This window comes from Aythya fuligula, chromosome 24 (assembly GCF_009819795.1).
Source record: "Aythya fuligula isolate bAytFul2 chromosome 24, bAytFul2.pri, whole genome shotgun sequence".
NCBI classification, from domain to species: Eukaryota; Metazoa; Chordata; class Aves; order Anseriformes; family Anatidae; genus Aythya; species Aythya fuligula.
The window spans coordinates 5,433,224-5,449,785 of record NC_045582.1 but is presented as its reverse complement, the minus strand read 5'-3'; the positions used below and the strand labels follow the sequence as shown (position 1 = coordinate 5,449,785).

At 64.8% G+C, this 16,562-nt stretch overlaps 2 protein-coding genes across 4 annotated transcripts in view; one reads left to right on the top strand and one right to left on the bottom strand.

The window, feature by feature from the left end:
- The first annotated feature begins 1,337 nt into the window (after nucleotides 1-1,337).
- On the top strand, nucleotides 1,338-11,065 carry PLCD3 (phospholipase C delta 3). 3 transcript variants are annotated; one of them, XM_032202692.1, is made up of 16 exons: nucleotides 1,338-1,477; nucleotides 3,221-3,379; nucleotides 4,360-4,588; nucleotides 4,679-4,808; nucleotides 5,306-5,531; nucleotides 6,386-6,587; nucleotides 6,670-6,814; nucleotides 6,913-7,065; nucleotides 7,141-7,323; nucleotides 7,404-7,430; nucleotides 7,941-8,100; nucleotides 8,565-8,681; nucleotides 8,780-8,928; nucleotides 9,298-9,433; nucleotides 10,126-10,275; nucleotides 10,357-11,065. In XM_032202692.1, the coding sequence occupies exons 1-16, from the start codon at nucleotides 1,375-1,377 to the stop codon at nucleotides 10,443-10,445; spliced, it is 2,358 nt and encodes a 785-aa protein (XP_032058583.1). In that variant the 5' UTR covers nucleotides 1,338-1,374; the 3' UTR covers nucleotides 10,446-11,065. The 3 variants fall into 3 exon arrangements, with proteins under 3 accessions (XP_032058583.1, XP_032058582.1, XP_032058584.1); XM_032202691.1 differs by having other exon boundaries at nucleotides 7,138-7,323; XM_032202693.1 differs by lacking the exon at nucleotides 1,338-1,477 and adding an exon at nucleotides 2,200-2,442 and having other exon boundaries at nucleotides 7,138-7,323.
- The window catches only part of NMT1 (N-myristoyltransferase 1), a 19,673-nt gene continuing 14,142 nt past the window's right edge, over nucleotides 11,032-16,562 (bottom strand). Inside the window, exons 9-12 of the mRNA XM_032202695.1 lie at nucleotides 15,938-16,108; nucleotides 15,534-15,701; nucleotides 14,889-15,026; nucleotides 11,032-13,070 (exon numbers count right to left, since the gene is read on the bottom strand). Coding sequence (XP_032058586.1) covers nucleotides 13,050-13,070; nucleotides 14,889-15,026; nucleotides 15,534-15,701; nucleotides 15,938-16,108 — 498 coding nt within the window. The 3' untranslated portion in view covers nucleotides 11,032-13,049. The remainder of the gene's footprint in view (nucleotides 13,071-14,888; nucleotides 15,027-15,533; nucleotides 15,702-15,937; nucleotides 16,109-16,562) is intronic.

Below are 16,562 nucleotides of genomic sequence, written 5' to 3'. Positions count from 1 at the left end.
CCCAGGCAAGGCCACCACGTCCCGCACCACCAACACGGCCGTGTCCCCGTGTGCCACCAGGCTGCCACCACCCCGGTAGGCCAGCACAGCGTCACCCAGCCCGAGCGCACCGGGTGCCACCGGGGCTGGGACGAGGCTCTGTCGCTGTCCCCAGGCGCAGTGGCACAGGGGTGGCCCACGGGTCCCTCCTGGTGCTGGGCACCAGCTCCGGCACCGGCAGCCGTGTCCCCGGGCAGAGCGGGGGCCTGTGCGGGAGATGGGGGGCCCCTGGTGTAGGGCCCTGGGTTCAACCCCCCCGGTACTGCTCCCCCCTGGTACCGACCCCCTCTGGTGCCACCCCACTCCGGTGCTGAACCCCCCCGGTACTGACACCCCCGGTGCTGAACCCCCCAGGTGCAATCCCCCCGGTACTGCCCCCCCGCATATGGATCCCCGCCGGTACCGCCCCCCCTCGGTGCAATCCCTTCGGTACCGCCCCCCTCCGGTGCCTCCCCCCCCCGGTACCGACCCTCGTCGACACAGACCCTCCCAATGCAGACTCCCTCCGGTACCGACCCCACCCCCCCGGTGCAATCCCCCCGGTGCCGTCCCCCTCCCGTAACGAACCTCCCGGTACCGACCCCGCACCGGTGCCGACCCCCCAGTAGCGACCCCCCCGGTGCATCCCCTCCGGTACCGACCCCCTCCAGTGCTGAACCCTCTGGTACCGAAGCCCCGGTGCCCCCCCGGTGCAATCCCCCCGGTGCTGAATCCCTTCAGTACCGGGCCCCCAGGTGCCCCCCGTTACTGAACCCCCCGGTACCCAAGCCCTCGGTGCCCCCCCCCCGGCGCCGCCCCCCCAGTACTGAATCCCCTGTTGCCCCCCCGGTGCTGAACCCCCCTGTTACCGACTCCCCCGGTACCGACTCCCCCCTTTGCAATCCCTCCGGTACCGACCCACCCAGTACCGACCCCCCCGGTCCTGAATCCCCTGTTCCCCCCCCCCGGTGCAACCCCCCCGTTGCCGAACCCCCCGGTACCGAGCCCCCCGGTACCTAAGCCCCCGGTGCTCCCCCCCCGGTGGCGAACCCCCCCCGGTACCGACCCCCCCCGTTGCAATCCCTCCGGTACCGAGCTCCCCGGTACCGACCCCCCCGGTACCGACCCCCCCCGGTACTGACCCCCCGGCCCCCCCCCCCGCTGCCCCCCCCCTCCCGGCCGGGTTACGCCTCCCGGGCCCCTCCCGGCCCTTCCCCGCTCCGGGCCCCGGTCCCGGCGGGGCCGCCCTTCCCCTCCCCTCCCGTTCCGTCCCGTCCCCTCCCCGCCGCCTCCGCCCAGCCCGGGGGGGGGGAGCCCCGGGGGCCCGGCGGACACCGGCAGCACCGGGCCCTCGCCATGATCTGCGGGCGGAGGGCGCGTCCCGGCCCCGAGCAGCCCCGGTCCCCCCCGGACGGGGCCGGTGGCCCCCGCCGAGCCGGCAGAGCCTTCAGGAAGATGGGTGAGGGCCGGGGGGGGCAGCGGGGGAGGGTCCCGTACTGTCCCGTACTGTCCCGTTATCCCCCCTACCCCCCCGTGGCAGCGAGGGTCCCCGGTTGGGCGGTGTCCCCAAAGGTGGGCGAGGTCCCCGCGGTGGGGGGGTCACCGTGATTTTGGGGTCCCCGCGGTCGGAGGCTCCCCATTGCCAGGGGTGTCCCCATGGCTGGGGGGGTCCCTATTGCCGGGGGGGGTCCCCACTGCAAGCAGAAGTGGACAGAGCCCTCGTCACCCCTGTGCCACCCCCTCTGGGTGACCAGTGCCTGTCCCGTGGGGTGCAGGGGGACAATGGGCTGGGGGCTCGGGGTGGCGGCAGGGGGCTGGGTATGGCCCCACATGGGGGGGGGGTCCTGGTTTGGGTCTTGTCGTGGGTGTCGGGGCAGGAGCTTGGCTCCAGTGGCTTCAGGCGCGTGTCCGTGCGTCCTGGTGCCCGGCTGTCTGGGTGTCCCTGCATCAGTGCACCCGTCCGTCCGTCCGTCCATGCGTCCGTGTGTCCTCGCATGGCTGCACCTGTATGTGCAGGCGTCCCTGCAGCCCTACAGCCTGCAGCCCTGCCCGTCTGTATGTCCCTGCACCCACGCGTCCTCCCACGGCGTGGTCAGCTCCTGGCCCCCGGCTGTGGCTCATGTGCGGGCTGCCGCTGCCAGGCGAGGACGTGGCCCGATGGGGACAGGGACAGATCCCCCAGGAGGTGTCACAGGAGGTGGTGGCAGAGATGGTGGCCGCGTCCCCGAGGCTGTGGCCAGCTCAGGGACCTGAAACTGCCGTTTCCCACCCCAGGAGGAGCATTCCTGAAGGGCGCGGGGGCACAGTCACTGGGGCCGTTCTCCAAGAATGGTTGCAAAAAAACCAAAACAAAACAACTGAAAAAAAAAAAAAAAAAGGAGGAGGAAATAACTTTCATGGAGAATGGACGGAAAAGTCCTGGTGGTGAGGCTGAGGGTGTGCAGGTCCCCCGAGGCCACCCCGTCATTGTGCCCAGCTTGGTCACAGCCCCGTCCGGGCAGGGACCGTCACCGCCACGTGGTCCCCGCCAGCCCCGGGGGCGCGGTTGGGGCTGCAGGGGACGGGTGAGGGCCCGCCTGCTGCCAGCAATCCCACACCGGATTTGGGCGGCTTTGCTGGGATCCAGCAGCCCTGGCCCGAGGGCTGGGCTCCGTGACCGCTGCCGTGCCCTGTCCCGGCCCTGCAGTGCCCAAATTGGGCTGATGGCAGTGGCTTGTCACATCCCGTCCCGTCCTGTCCTGTCCCGTCCCGTCCTGTCCTGTCCTGTCCCAGCCTGTCCCATCCTGTCCAGTCCCGTCCCAGCCCAGCCCAGCCCATCTGTCCTGCCCTATACTACTCCATCCCATCCTGTCATATATGTTCCATCCACCCTTTTCTATCCCATCCAACCTGTCCCATCTTGTCCTGTCATGTCCTATCTGTATTGTCACATCCTGTCATGTATGTCCCATTCCATCCCAAACCGTTGTCCTGTCCTGTCCATCTTGTTGTGTCATGTCCCGTGCCATCCCATCCCATCCCATCCCATCCCATCCCATCCCATCCCATCCCATCCCATCCCATCCCATCCCATCCCATCCCCTCGTGTGCCCTGAACCGTGCACGTACCCACACTCTGATGCGCACAGAGCCCCCCCCCATTCCCACCCGGTGCCCCCGGTGCCCCCACCCCGGTGCACCCATGGGGCCGGTCCCCTCACAGGGCTGACGGAGGACGAGGACATCCAGCTGATGCTGCGGGGCTCGCTGCTGCGCAAGGTGAAGTCGCGGCGGGCGAAGGAGCGGCTGTACCGCCTGCAGGAGGACGGCATGACCGTCTGGTTCGAGCGGCGCTTCAGGCGCGCCCCCTCCAAGCAGATCTGTAGGTGCTGGCGCTGGGGGGGGCATCCCCAGGGTCCCCGGGCTGGGTCCTGCTGGCCTCGAATTGCGGGGAGCGGTGGGGAGGGGGGCAGAGCCCCAGCCCACGTGGGTGCGGGTGAGAGCCGGGATCTGGACCCCAACTCAGCCACGGCCCCCCCCTCCTTGAGCTTGCTTTGCCCCCAGCCATGGACCAGTGCCTCCCAGTACATCCCATTCCACCCAGTGCATCCCAGTGCCTTCCAGTACATCTCAATGCATTCCAGTGTGTCCCAGTGCACCCAGTGTATCCCATTGCCTCGCAGTGTACCCATTGCCTCCCAGGGCATCCCATTACATCCCCGTGCATCCCAGTGCACCCCCTTGTGACCCAGTGCACCCGGTGTATCCCATTGTCTCTCAGTACATCCCATCACATCCCAGTGCACCCAGTTTCTTCCACTGTGCCCATTGCCTTCCGCTGCCCCCAGTGCCTCCCAGTGCCTCCCAGTGCCCCTCAGCCGAGCCCCCAGAGCCCACTCCCTTTGCTCTCCCCCTCGGGACTGGCGCAGGGACCCGGCTCCATCCTGGCCGGGCTCTGTCCCCGCTCCCTGGCGTCACCCAGCTCTCTCCACACTCACTGGGACATCTGCCCAGTGCTGGCACTGCTGCGAGACGGCGCCATCCCCCCGCTGGCGTCACCACCCCCATCCCCGCAGGGGACAGTGGCCTGGACCCGCTGGGCCCTGTCTCGCCTGGGATTAGTGGCTTCAGCACTGCTGCAGCGTCAGCTGCACCGAGAGCGCCTGGTCCCTGCCCACAGCACCCTGGGGAGCAGAGGGGACACCCGGCACTGCCATGGGGACACTGGGGGTGGCCGCCAGCGGGGTGCTGGGGCACGGTGGGTGGGGGAGATCCCACGGCCGTGCTGAGCCATCGGCTCGGCTGGGGACCGGTGGCCGCCTCCACACGGGGTGGGGACCGTCACGGCGCGTGTCCCCGCAGTCTCCGTGATGCACATCGAGGGCGTGCGCCAGGGCCACCAGTCGGAGGGGCTGCGCAAGTACGGCGGCTCCTTCCCCGAGCGGCACTGCTTCACCATCGTCTTCAAGGGCAAGCGCAAGAACCTTGACCTGGCAGCGCGGGGCGAGGAGGACGCCCAGCACTGGGTGCAGGGGCTCACCAAGCTGATGGCGCGGCTGCAGGCCATGAACCAGAGGGAGAAACTCGACCAGTATCCTCTGTGGGACAGCGGGGCACGGTGTGGGGACAGCCCGGGGACAGTCTGGGGACAGCCTGGGGCGCTTTCCTTAGCACGGTGCAGCTGGATCCACGGCATCCTGCAGCGAGCCGACAAGAACAAGGACAACAAGATGTGCTTCCAGGAGGTGAAGAGCATGCTGCGGATGATCAACATCGACATGAACGACATCTACGCCTACAAGCTCTTCAAGGTACCTGCCCTGTGCCCCGTCGCCCGCTGTCACCTGGCTGAGGGCACCCTGGCTCCTTCCCTGCCCAACGCAGAGGACTGTCAAACTCGTGGCACCCTGAGCGCTGCCAATGTCTAGGTCCTGTCATGATGGGAGCTGTCCCCACGCTGTCCTCACATGGCTCCATTGGTCCCCAGGGTGTGACACCTCCCCAGGTGGCTCTCTGGGGACAGCAGCACCTCCCCAGGGCCCTTTACCCGTAGGGAAACTGAGGCACGGCGCTCTGCTTGGCTCCATCCTGAGCTTGGGGGGCATAGGGACTGTGGGGACACAGCAGGGATGTGACCCGCGTGCTCCAGGTGACAGAGGGCAGGTGGGGGACACAGAGGGGACACCCACTATGCATCCCCAAGCCCCCTGGCAGGTAGCCGAGACCCCCAAACTCATCACACAGACTCCCAGCCTGGGTGGGTCTGGCCGAGGGGACGGTCCCTGAGGCCGGGCCGTGGTCCCATCAGGAGTGCGACCGCTCGGGCGACGAGCGGCTGGAGGGCCGGGAGCTGGAGGAGTTCTGCCGGCGGCTGCTGCGGCGGCCGGAGCTGGAGGAGCTCTTCGGGCACTACTCGGGCGAGGACTGCGTGCTGTCGGCCGAGGAGCTGCGCGAGTTCCTGCGTGACCAGGGCGAGGAGGCCACCCTGCGCCAGGCGCGCGCCATCATCCACGCCCACGAGCTCAACGAGAAGGGTAGGGACGGGGATGTCCCACGATGGGGACGGCAAGCTTGGCGGGTGGCCTGGGTGTGGAGCAAAAGGGGTGGCAGCTCATGGGGGGGACGTGGTGGTGTCCCCCAGGTGAGCACAAGGCTGTCCAGGGCTGGGGTGCGTGGCTCTGTGTCCCTCTGGTCCTTCCCTTGTGGTGGCACCGGGTGGCAGTGCGCCAACACATACGGGTGGAGGTGGACACCAAAGGGACCTCCACGTCCTTAGTGCCATAGTGCCGGTCCCACAGAGAATGTGGCACAGCCCAGGGACAGGGGACAGCAGGGCGGGGACAGTTGTCTCCATGTCACCAGCAGGACGTGGGACATCTGAGTGGAGGTGGGACATCAAGGGGACCTCCACATCCCCTGGGTTTATGACACCAGGTGGGCATGGTGCTATCAGGACAGGGGACATCTGGGTGGACACAAAACCTCCATTTCCTATGGGAGCTGAGATGCCAGCCCCAGGGTGGATGTGGCGCTGCCTGGGGCTATTGGGCAGCGATGGGACACCAAGGGGACATTTGTGTCCTCTGGGTACTGCAGTACGAGGCCTGGGGGTGCTATCAAAATGGGGGACGTTGGGGTGGGGACAGGGAACTTCCATATCTTGTGGGTGCCACCATGCCAGGTCCAGGGTGGTCGAGGCAGAGGCGGATGGAGGACATCAGGGTGGGCATGGCCCACCCAAGGGGACTCGCATGTTCCCTGGGTGCCACAGCGCCTGGGGTGAACATGGCACTGCCAGGAGACAGGGGACACAGGGGACAATCCATGCGGGGCCACCCTGCCGGCTGCATGCCAGCCCTCTGCGACTCCCCTCCGCTGCGTCCCTCAGCCAGGCAGCAGGACCTGATGATGCTGGACGGCTTCATGATGTACCTGCTCTCGGCTGCCGGTGACATCCTCAACCAGGAGCACACCAAGGTGCACCAGGACATGAGCCAGCCCCTGTGCCACTACTTCATCTCCTCCTCCCACAACACATACCTGACCCACAACCAGATCGGCGGCACCAGCAGCACCGAAGCCTACGTCAGGTGGGTGCCGTGAGGTGCCCGTGGGCACGGCGGGGTCACTGCGGGTGGCGCGGGGACTCACCTGGCGGCGGCGCGGTGGCAGGGCGTTGATGACGGGCTGCCGCTGCGTGGAGCTGGACTGCTGGGAAGGTGCCGACGGGGAGCCCGTCATCTACCACGGCCACACGCTCACCTCCAAAATCCTCTTCCGCGATGTCATCGAGAGCATCCGCGATTACGCCTTCAAGGTGAGGCCGGCGCTGGCAGCCCCGGGGTGGGTGCTGGGTGCCGGCTGCTCAGCGCTGCCTGTCCCCGTCCCCGTTCCCATCCCTGTTCCCGTCCCCAGCGATCGCCCTACCCCGTCATCCTCTCCCTGGAGAACCACTGCGGGCTGGAGCAGCAGGCCACCATGGCCCGGCACATGAAGGCCATCCTTGGGGACATGCTGCTGACGCAGCCGCTGGACGGGCAGGACCCCGACAACCTCCCGTCCCCAGAGGTGAGGCCACCCCGCCTGCCGCCGCATCCCCATGTCCCCAGCCCGCCCTGAGCTCGGCCCTTTGTCCTGCAGCAGCTGAAGGGGAAGGTCCTGGTGAAGGGCAAGAAGCTGCCAGAGCCGTGGGGTGAGCCCCGGGGTGTCACCGCCGCCCCCGACCCTGAGGAAGAGGAGGAAGAGGAGGAGAAGAAAGAAGAGGAGGAGGAAGTGGAGGAAGAAGAGGAGGAGGAGGAGAGGCTGCAGGAGAGAAGCAGCCAGCGGGTAAGGGGCTCTCCTGGGGCTGTGCTGGGCAGGTGAGCACTGCGGTGTCCCCAGCACAGCCTCGCTCTCTCCTCTTCCAGTCGCTGCAGGAGATCCAACCGCTGCAGGTGGGTTGGGTGCTGGAGGCGGGTGGGGGCCACGGGGGGCAAGCGGCTGTCACTGCCCAGCTTGGGGAACCCCCGGTGGTGCCTCTCTTGCCCTGTGGGGTCTGGTGCTCAATTTCTGGGATGTTCTTGGGAACACCATGGCCTTGGGTCTCCATCACCTTGGGGCATCCATCACCTCGCAGTCTCCATTGCCTTGGGGAGGGTTCTCCATCACCTTGGTTTTCCATCACCTTGTGGTCTCCACCACCTTGAGGTCTGCATCACCTCAAGTTCCCCGTTGCTTTGGGCTGTCCATCACCTCAGGTTCTCCATCTCCTTGGGGTCTCTGATATATTGGCTTGCCCATCGCTTTGGGGTCTCCATCGCCTTGGAGGTCTCCGATGCCTCAGGTTCTCCATCACTGTGGTAGCCTCCATAGCCTTGTTGGTCTCAGCGCCAGCGGTGTGGGGGCTCTGAGGACCCTCAGGCAGGTGGCTGCTGGTGGCCCTGATGCCACGGTGGCTCCTGCAGGCCAAGGACGCGTCGCAGGTGGCCCCAGAGCTGTCGGCGGTGGTGGTGTACTGCCAGGCCGTGCCCTTCCCTGGCCTGGCCCAGGCCCTGCAACACCCCCGGCCCTGCGAGATGTCCTCCTTCAGCGAGAGGAAGGCCCGGAGGCTCATCAAGGAGGCGGGTGAGGGCAGCGAGATGGGGATGGGGATGGGGACAGGGACATGGACGGAGCCACACCAGGACACGGGTCAGGGCTGGACCCGGTGGGGATGCTCTGGGCCCTGCCATTGAGGTGGCTTCTTGGGTTGGGGACACACCGGCCACAGCCAGCTCAGGACTGGTGGGGCTGGGGGCTCTGGTTTGAAGGTCAGGGCTTGGGATGTGACATTGGGGGAGTATCTGGGGCCGGGGCCTGGGCTTTGGGCTCAGGCTCAGGGCCTGGGGTCTGCAGCCAAGGTCCAGGGTCAGGATCCGTGTTCAAGGTCTGAGGTTGGGGTCAGGTTTTGGGGTCCAGGCCAAGATTTGAGGTCTGCGCCCAGCTGGCTGGGCAGGGTCTGCGAGCGTCCCCTGGCACAGGGGTGTGGGCAGGACGCGTGGCACCCATGGGTGCTGCGGCCCCTGCCCTGCTCAGCTGGTGCCCTCCAGGCCCGGCGTTCGTGCGCTACAACGCCCGGCAGCTCAGCCGCATCTACCCGCTGGGGCTGAAGATGAACTCCTCCAACTACAACCCCCAGGAGATGTGGAACGCCGGCTGCCAGCTGGGTGAGCCCCCAGAACCCTTGGGCACCCCCAAACCTGCACCCCTGGGCCCAGCATCCAGCGTGATGCCCCTGTCCCCGTCCTCGTCCCTGTCCCCGCAGTGGCTCTCAACTTCCAGACGCCGGGCTACGAGATGGACCTGAACGCCGGGCGCTTCCTGGGCAATGGGTGCTGTGGCTACGTGCTGAAGCCCCCCTTCCTGCGCAGCCCCCACGTCGAGGGCCCCCGCTGCCTCGTGCTGCACATCAGGGTGAGCGTCCCCCCCTCCTGCCAGCGTGGGTGCCACCTGCAGCCCCGCTGGGTGACACCAATGCCAACCCCATGCCCAGCCAGGCGCTTCCCAGCTCCCTTCTCCTGGGTGACACCAACCCCATGCCCAGCCAGGTGCCACCCACCTCTCTTCTGGGGACACTGGTGCTGTCCTTGCATCTCTCTGAGAACCACCCACATCCCTGCCCCTGCGTGGCGCTGACCCCATCCCAATGCCCACCCAGGTGCTGCCCATCTCCTGGGGGACACCAGCCCTGTCCCCGCTCCCAGCCATGTGCCACCCTTGTCCCTTCCCCCGAGGCCACCGTCCCTGCCGTGCCGCCAGCCCCCTGCACCCTCTGGCCCGCAGGTCATCACGGCCCAGCAGCTGCCCAAGCTGAACCAGGAGAAGCGCAGCTCCATCGTGGACCCCTTCGTGCGGGTGGAGATCCACGGCGTGCCGGCCGACTGCAGCAAGCAGCAAACCGGCTACAGGAGCAACAACGGTGAGCACGGCCGGGCCCCGGGGCACCCAGGGGTGGGGGGTCCTCCATGGCCCAGAGGTCCTCTGTGCGCCCCAGGCTGAGCTGGTACCCAGGGCATCCCAGTCCTCCCAGTTCTGCTTCCTCCTCCTGTCCAGTATACTCCAGTCTGGTCCCGGTGTCACTCCCATTTCCATCAGCACTGCCTTGCTGGTCTCTCTTGTCATCCCCATCCCACCCAGTACAGCTCAGCCTGCTCCCGGTATGGCCCCCCCTTCCTGCCACTATACCCCAGCCTATCCCCATTGTCACCAACGTTCCCCCCGTGTACCTCAGCCTGCTCCCAGTGTCACCATCACTCCCCCAGTATACCCCAGCCTGGCCCAAATGTCAGTCCCATTCCCCTGGTATACCGCAGCCCAGTCCCAGTGACACCATCATTCCCTCCAGTACGCGCCAGCCTGCTCCCATTGTGATCCCATTCCACCCAGGACATCCCAGCATGAACCCCATTCCTTCCAGTATACCCCAGCATACCACCCCCAGTGCCTCCCCCATTCCCTCACTCCCCCCACACCCCACCCTGGGGTGACACCCGAGCCACCAAAGACCCAAACCCAGTTGGGGCGAGCGCGGCGGCGGTGTGACGAGCCGGTCCCGTGCCTGGGGTGGCCGTTGGCCGCGGTGGCCGTGCCCACCCTGACACGGTGCCACAGGCTTCAACCCGCGCTGGGAGGAGACGCTGACCTTCCAGCTGCAGGCGCCCGAGCTGGCGCTGGTGCGCTTCGTGGTGGAGGACCACGACAGCACCTCCTGCAACGACTTCGTGGGGCAGTTCACCCTGCCCCTGGCCAGCATGCGGGAAGGTGGGTGGGCGCCCGCGCCCCGCTGCTGGGCTTTGGGGGGAACGGCCCCGTGCCCCCCGCTCAGCCCAGCTCTGTCCCCAGGGTATCGCCACATCCACCTGCTCTCCAAGGACGGGGCGTCCCTGTCCCCCGCCACGCTCTTCGTGCACGTTAAATGCAAGCGCCACTGAGGTCCCCGTGGCTGCGGTGAGGGGGGACGCCGCGTCCCCAGCCCATGCTGCACGTGGGGTCGAGGTGCCCCTGTGTGGGGCTGGGCACCTGCCCGCGCTGTGGATGCCCCGCTCCCTGCATGGGGCACGGAGACAGGCTGGGGACACCGCTCGCCCATGTGTGGGACAGGGTGCCAGCTGGGCAGGGTGCCAGCAGGGCGGGTTGGGGTCCCTGTGGGATTCGGGGACCCTGTTTGGGTCCCATGGTGCCACCCCATCTGCACACCCTGCTCTTCCCGTCATGGGGACAGGGACACTGTGACAGCCAGGACAGGGTGGCCAGGCCACCACCAGCCCAGCACGGCTCTGGGGGCACGAAGAGTGACAGCAACCCCCCCGCAAACATCACCAGCCCCAGCCACGCTTGATCCTGGCCCCTTGGGCTGCGGGGGTGGTGCCTGCCACCACGAGGTCCCCAAGGGGACCCTGACACTGCCACCACAGCCGTGGTGCTGAGCCTCTGCTTGGCTCAGCGACGAACACAGGGCCGGCTGCGTTCGGATCTGTGCTCAAGTACTGGCGATGGGCAGAGATCGATACCCGGCTGTCAAGCGAGTCGAATAAAGGTTTATTTTAACAGAGCCTGCCCGGCGTCCTTGTCACCTGCTGGCATCTGCAAGGGTGGCTTTGGTGGCCATGGGCAGCAGGAGGAGATGGTGGGAGCCCCCTTTTCTGATGTCCTCCCAACTAGGAGCTAGTTGGAGCCAGGTTTCGCTCGCCCCATGGTCCCACAGCCCCCAAAAGCCCCATGGCTCCTGGCTCCACTGCCCTCATGGTTGGTGTCCCCATCACCACCGTGGGGTGGCCCCCAGCTCTGTGGGGAGCAGGAGGGGACTCAGAGGTGCTTGCATAGGCGACAGGACCCTGGGCACCGGGCTGCAGCAGTGCTGGCAGCAGGGGCATGGTGGCTCCTGGTCCACCACTGAAGCCAAATCGGCCCAGGCTGGGGTAGGCAAACAGATGCCCATGGGGCAGGGACGTGCCATGGGGCACAAGAGCCACAGCGCGCAGGGGGACAAGGACACTGGGAGTGCATAGATGGGCGTTGGCTTTGCGTGCAGCTTTGGAAACCTTTGGCATGGAGATCAAGAGCATCTTGGAGCGATGGAAACAGGCGAGCTGACAGTACCAGGGAGCAGAGACAAACCACAAGGGCTGCACCATCGTGCTGTGGTGACAGCGCAGCCCCCGCTGGCTACCAGCAGCATGGGGACAGGCAGCCTACCCTGCTCCTTCCCCACGCTGAGTCCCAGTGCCTGCAGCATTTCCTGGAAGAGGCAGCGCCGAGCTTCGCAGCAGGGCTGGGGTTTGCAGCAAGCTTCTCAGGGGTTGGTTTTCAAAGATGTCTTACGGGCTAGAGGGTTTCCGTGGAAGAAAACATTCCCTTCACCTCTGAGGCTCCCGCAGCACACAATGATGAGCCTGGTGGAAGAGGCACTGGGGTGGTTGGAGAGGCTGACCCCCCAGGGAAGGCTGATGGCACGTCACAGGGCAATCAGTGGCATGCGCGTTGCATTTCAGCGATTCAGAAAACCAGCGTGGACAGCACAGCAGCCGAGCGGGACACCTCGAGGTGCGGCAGAGGAGATGCAGCAGGCACCGTGCGGCCCTGGTGCCACCTGGGGCAGCAGAGGGGGAGCACCCTGGAGTTCGAGCAGAGCTGGGTGCACAGGACATGCTCCGAGAGTGGCAAGGATCCGGGTCCCCCAGGTCTTTGGGAGTTGCTGCTTCTCCGTTTAGCACTTGCCCCATTGAGCAGAAAGGTTTTGAGTCTCCAAGGCTGGGGAGAAGGGACAAGGCATTGCTTGCACAAATAGCCCTTAAAAACAAATATCGAGGTGCTCCCAGGACTGCAGGGAGGGACGGCACCATCCTCCCTTTCCATGCACTTGCGGCAGAGCTGGGCCAGCAAGGACCGAGTTAAACAGAGGAGGGAGCGGATGGAGACGGCCGAGCACGGGGACAGAGCCGCAGGAGAGCGCTGCAGCCCTGCCACGGCACCGCACCGATACCAGCCCAGTGCTCCGCCGTGTCGGTGCTGAAGCGGTGGCAGCGCTTCAGGAGGAAACACCTCGCTCATCTGCTGGGGCGGGACGCGCACAGCTCTGCGCAGGGAAAAGCCCAGCAGGCCAAGCATCTACCTCCATCAGCCCGGCTTCTCGTCGAGAAAAGTCACGGTCCAGCGACCAGGTGGTGACCTTCAGCAGATGAATGCGCTCGTGTCAGTTTGGAACAGGAAAGATTTAAAATATATATAATATATACTTTTATTATTCACCCGTTAACTCCATTATATGCCAATCATGAGCTAGTTTCAGCAGTTACATTCCCTTGATCACGTCTTTACGAGGATGCAATTAAATCAAAACAAAGGAGACCACTGCCGGCGCTGGGGGAGCCGTGGCCGGCGCTGCGTGATGCAGTCGTTAAAATCAGCCGGTGTCTGCGTGGCTGGCTCGCTCCCACCGCTCCGCACGCGGCTCCGGTTTTGGCAGAAGCAGCGAGGGCAGCCCCTCTGCTGGGCCAGGCTCCTCCGCGGCGCTGCGCTCTCCTCGTCGGGTTCGCTTACTGCAACACCAGTCCGACCTGCGGAGCCAACGGAGGAAACGCGGGTCAGGCAGCGCCCGAGCACGAGTGGCTGCAGCCCCACACCCGGCTCCGGTCGGATGCAGCTCCCTCGCCACGCCTGCTGGGGGGCTCTGCTCCGTTCGCTACCGGCACTAGGAGATTTGAGACCAATGAGAGCTGCAGGCAGCTCCCTGCTGGCTAGCCGAGCATGCTGTGTGCGCACAGTCCCTCAGATCTGGGGAGGTGACCAAGGCCTGGGGTCTGCCCCAGCTCCGCAGCTCACAGCTGCGTGACAAGCCTGGATGCTCTGCGAGAGCGAGGACAGCAGAGAGCTGTACAAAGCACAGAGCTCCAGGGCTCCAGCAGCTGGGGTGATTTGATTTGCTAGTCAAGGTTATCTCTAAGCTAATAACAATAGATTTGGGAGAAGCTGCTTCCTGACAGGTCCCTCTGCAGGCAGCTGGCACGCTGGGCGCTCCCTGGCCGCCGCAGGACGGATGAGCTGGTGGCTGTCCCAGGGATGTGCCTGCAGCGTAGGGACGGGCTCAGACCCAGGCTCCAAACCCATCAGCGCTCTCGGCGAGGGGAGGAGTTGCTTAAGCCTCCCAGCAACCTCTGAGAGCTCTTCAGAAGGCTCAGTGACAGAGCAAAGCTGCTTTGAAGAGCATGGATTTGTAACCTGCGGGTGCTGCGTGACTCAGAACCGCTGGGACAGCAACCCAGACGCCTCAGCTGGAGAAGGCCACAGAAATACTTAATTCCAGGCATTAGTCAACCTGTCGGACCTCACACCTCTGGCTACCTGTCTGCAGGGCTCTCCTGCTTTCTGCATGACATAGACAGAAACTGGCTTCACCAACTCTCCCAGAGAGTGCCAGCAGTATTCGCCTGCTGTCGCGATGCAGCACGGACACGAGTGCTGCAGCTGCTGGCTTTCAAGCTCCAGCCTCTCCACAGCTGTGAACGGGACAGATGCTGAGCCACAATGCCTTCAGGGTGGAGATGCTGCCTAAAATGGCCCAGAGCAGCCATGAAGTCTACGGACAGAGCTACAAGCACCTGCAAGTGCTCAGAGTGGCGAGGCGGGGAGCAGGCTGCTGGCCGTGGGGGCAGTGCAGCACCCACACTGTGGGTGACCACGCTGGCAGAGCCCCCATCATCGTGGGGTCCCTCACAGTGCAACCCGACGGCCCTTGGGAGCGCCTGTTCCCTCCAGGGGGCTCTTGTTCGTTGTGTCCCTCTGTGCCATGGCAGACACTGACACAGGCTGCAGGAGGACACCCAGCCCTGCATGGGCTCAGGGGCACAGCAACCACCTGCAGGCTATGGAGAAGTGACTGCTGCAACCACTGGTGTTACATCTGTGAACCTGCAGCCCTTTGCCCCTTCACAGCCTTAGCTCCCTGTTTCCTCTCTGTACCTTGCCTCCTTGTACAGAGGTCACCAGCGCAGATGTGTGTGGGGTTAAGGACCCTGAACCACTCCGGGGCTGCACCAGTGCAAACGTAAAATGGGCCTGGGGAGATGGGTGCTCTTCTCCAGGGCCACCCCGGTGCAGACACACTGGGGACGGTGGAGAGGAGCACATGGTGTCACGAGATTCACGTTACTGAGTGCAGCTTTGCAGCAGACAGCAGCTGGCCTGGGAGCGGGCGTGTGTGAGGGCAAACCCTTGTGCTCGCACGGCAAGGATGTGGCAGCCCGCGGGCAGGATCCCAAGGATCCCTGCAAGGCGAAGAGGCAGTGCCCAGCACCGGCAGCCCGTTCATCTCCCTGGGGGCTCCGTGGGGATGAGACCCCATCCCGCATGCTTGCCGGACCCCACAAGGCTCTCACCTTCTCTGGTGCCATGCTGGGACACTTCCAATTGTACAGGTAATACTGCAGGTTCCCGTCCCCGATCCCAAACTTCAGCTTCTCCAGGAAGGTTTTGTTTTCCATGAGATCCAGTGCATTGAAGACGTCGAATCCTTTCTGCAGAGGCAAGACAAGGCCATCAGCCCCACCTGCTTACACGCTGGGCAGCCTTCCTCCTCCGTGTGTGCTGCCTGCCCCCCCTCTGGCCCAGCTCTGCGCCCCCAGAAGGAGGGAGTGAGGGTGCTGGGGATGAATGTGGCACTGGTGTTCCAAGTTATATCTGTACCTATTGCCATATATCTGTAGATATCAGACATCCTGTACGTATCTGTAGGTAACATGGCAATATTGTTTGCTCTAAGAACCGAGTGGGCACCCTGAGCTCAGCTCAGCGCCACCTGTGTGCCCTGACCTCACAGGCTCAGGCTGTTTGGGTTGCAGACATTGCAGGATTTGGCTTTGCACAGCCCTGGGGGGGACGTACAAGCCCTACCCCACTGCCAGCCCTCCCCACAAACCCAGGAGCAGCCAGGCGATAGGAAATGCTCGTGGGGAGCTGCCCAGTGCTCCACGGCCCCGCTCCCAACCTGCCCGGCCCCACCACGCTGCTCCGCCAGCGCTCACCGACTTGGCGAGGATGAGAGCATCGCTCATGAGGTCAATGAGAGGCGTCTTGGTGTGAACGTTGTAGAACGAGTAAGCAGCTTTCAGACTCTTGTGAGTTGGGTGGTTCATGATGGTGGAGGGCAGCGTGTAGAAGCTCAGGAAGTCCGTCACCTCCCCTTGGGCGCTCTAAAAACCAAAAGTGACACCTCTGTGACACCGCAGCCCCTCAGAGGCACATTAAAGCCTGCTTAGAGCCTCTGAGGGGCTTTGCCAGTGTCATTGTGCACATGCCAGTGCCACCAAGAGCTCCCTGCGAGCAGGCTCGGGGCAGCCCAGGATGGAAAGGCACCACCCTGCAGAAGCTCCCACCTCCCAGTGTCCTCCCAGAACCTCCCCCCCCGGTCTTGTTCCTGCTCCCTCACCTCTACCACAAAGGTGTCGATGATGTTCTCCTGAGGTAAGAACCAGTGCTCCACCTCCTCTCGGCTCATGATGGGTGTCAGGTGGAAATGCTTCAGGTACTCGGTCAGCAGCTTGTGCACTGCAGAGATATCTTTGTGCTCCATTGGCCGCAAGCCGGGAGTCTTGGGAGTCTACAAGAAGCGGGACAAATCATTTGCACTGCTTGTAAGGTGGCTTTTCCCTCCCCAGGACTCAGCTGCCTCAGACAAGCAGCACAGAGCTGCTCTGTGCTGAGATCAGCCCACCTGCAGTCCCACAGCCCCTGCCGAGCCCTCTCCCTCCAGGCACTAATGACACAAGATCCCGGCTTTCCTCCAGGTCTCTGCTCCCGAGCACAGTGGGGATGGGCTGGGAGAGGTGCCCCGGGCATGGCAGGGTGCTGCACGGAGCTGCCGTTATTTCCCGTTTGACTCAATTCCTGCTCTAGGGTTGGGATTGCTCAGTGAAGCCCAAGTGAAGCGGCACAGACTGTTTCTGGGTCTGGGTTCCTGCACAAAAAGTAGCCACAAAACAGCAGCTGCTGCCTGTGCTGACACGGGAGGCAGCAGACAGGAGCCATGTGCTGCCCAGCGCTAAACCAGCGTT

Coding starts and splice junctions, on each gene's coding strand:
- PLCD3 (XM_032202691.1), top strand. CDS start 1,375: ATGATCTGCGGGCGGAGGGCGCGTCCCGGCCCCGAGCAGCCCCGGTCC. Junction 6,815..6,912: donor TCCGCGATTACGCCTTCAAG/GTGAGGCCGGCG, acceptor TCCCGTCCCCAG/CGATCGCCCTACCCCGTCAT. Junction 7,066..7,137: donor ACAACCTCCCGTCCCCAGAG/GTGAGGCCACCC, acceptor TTTGTCCTGCAG/CAGCTGAAGGGGAAGGTCCT.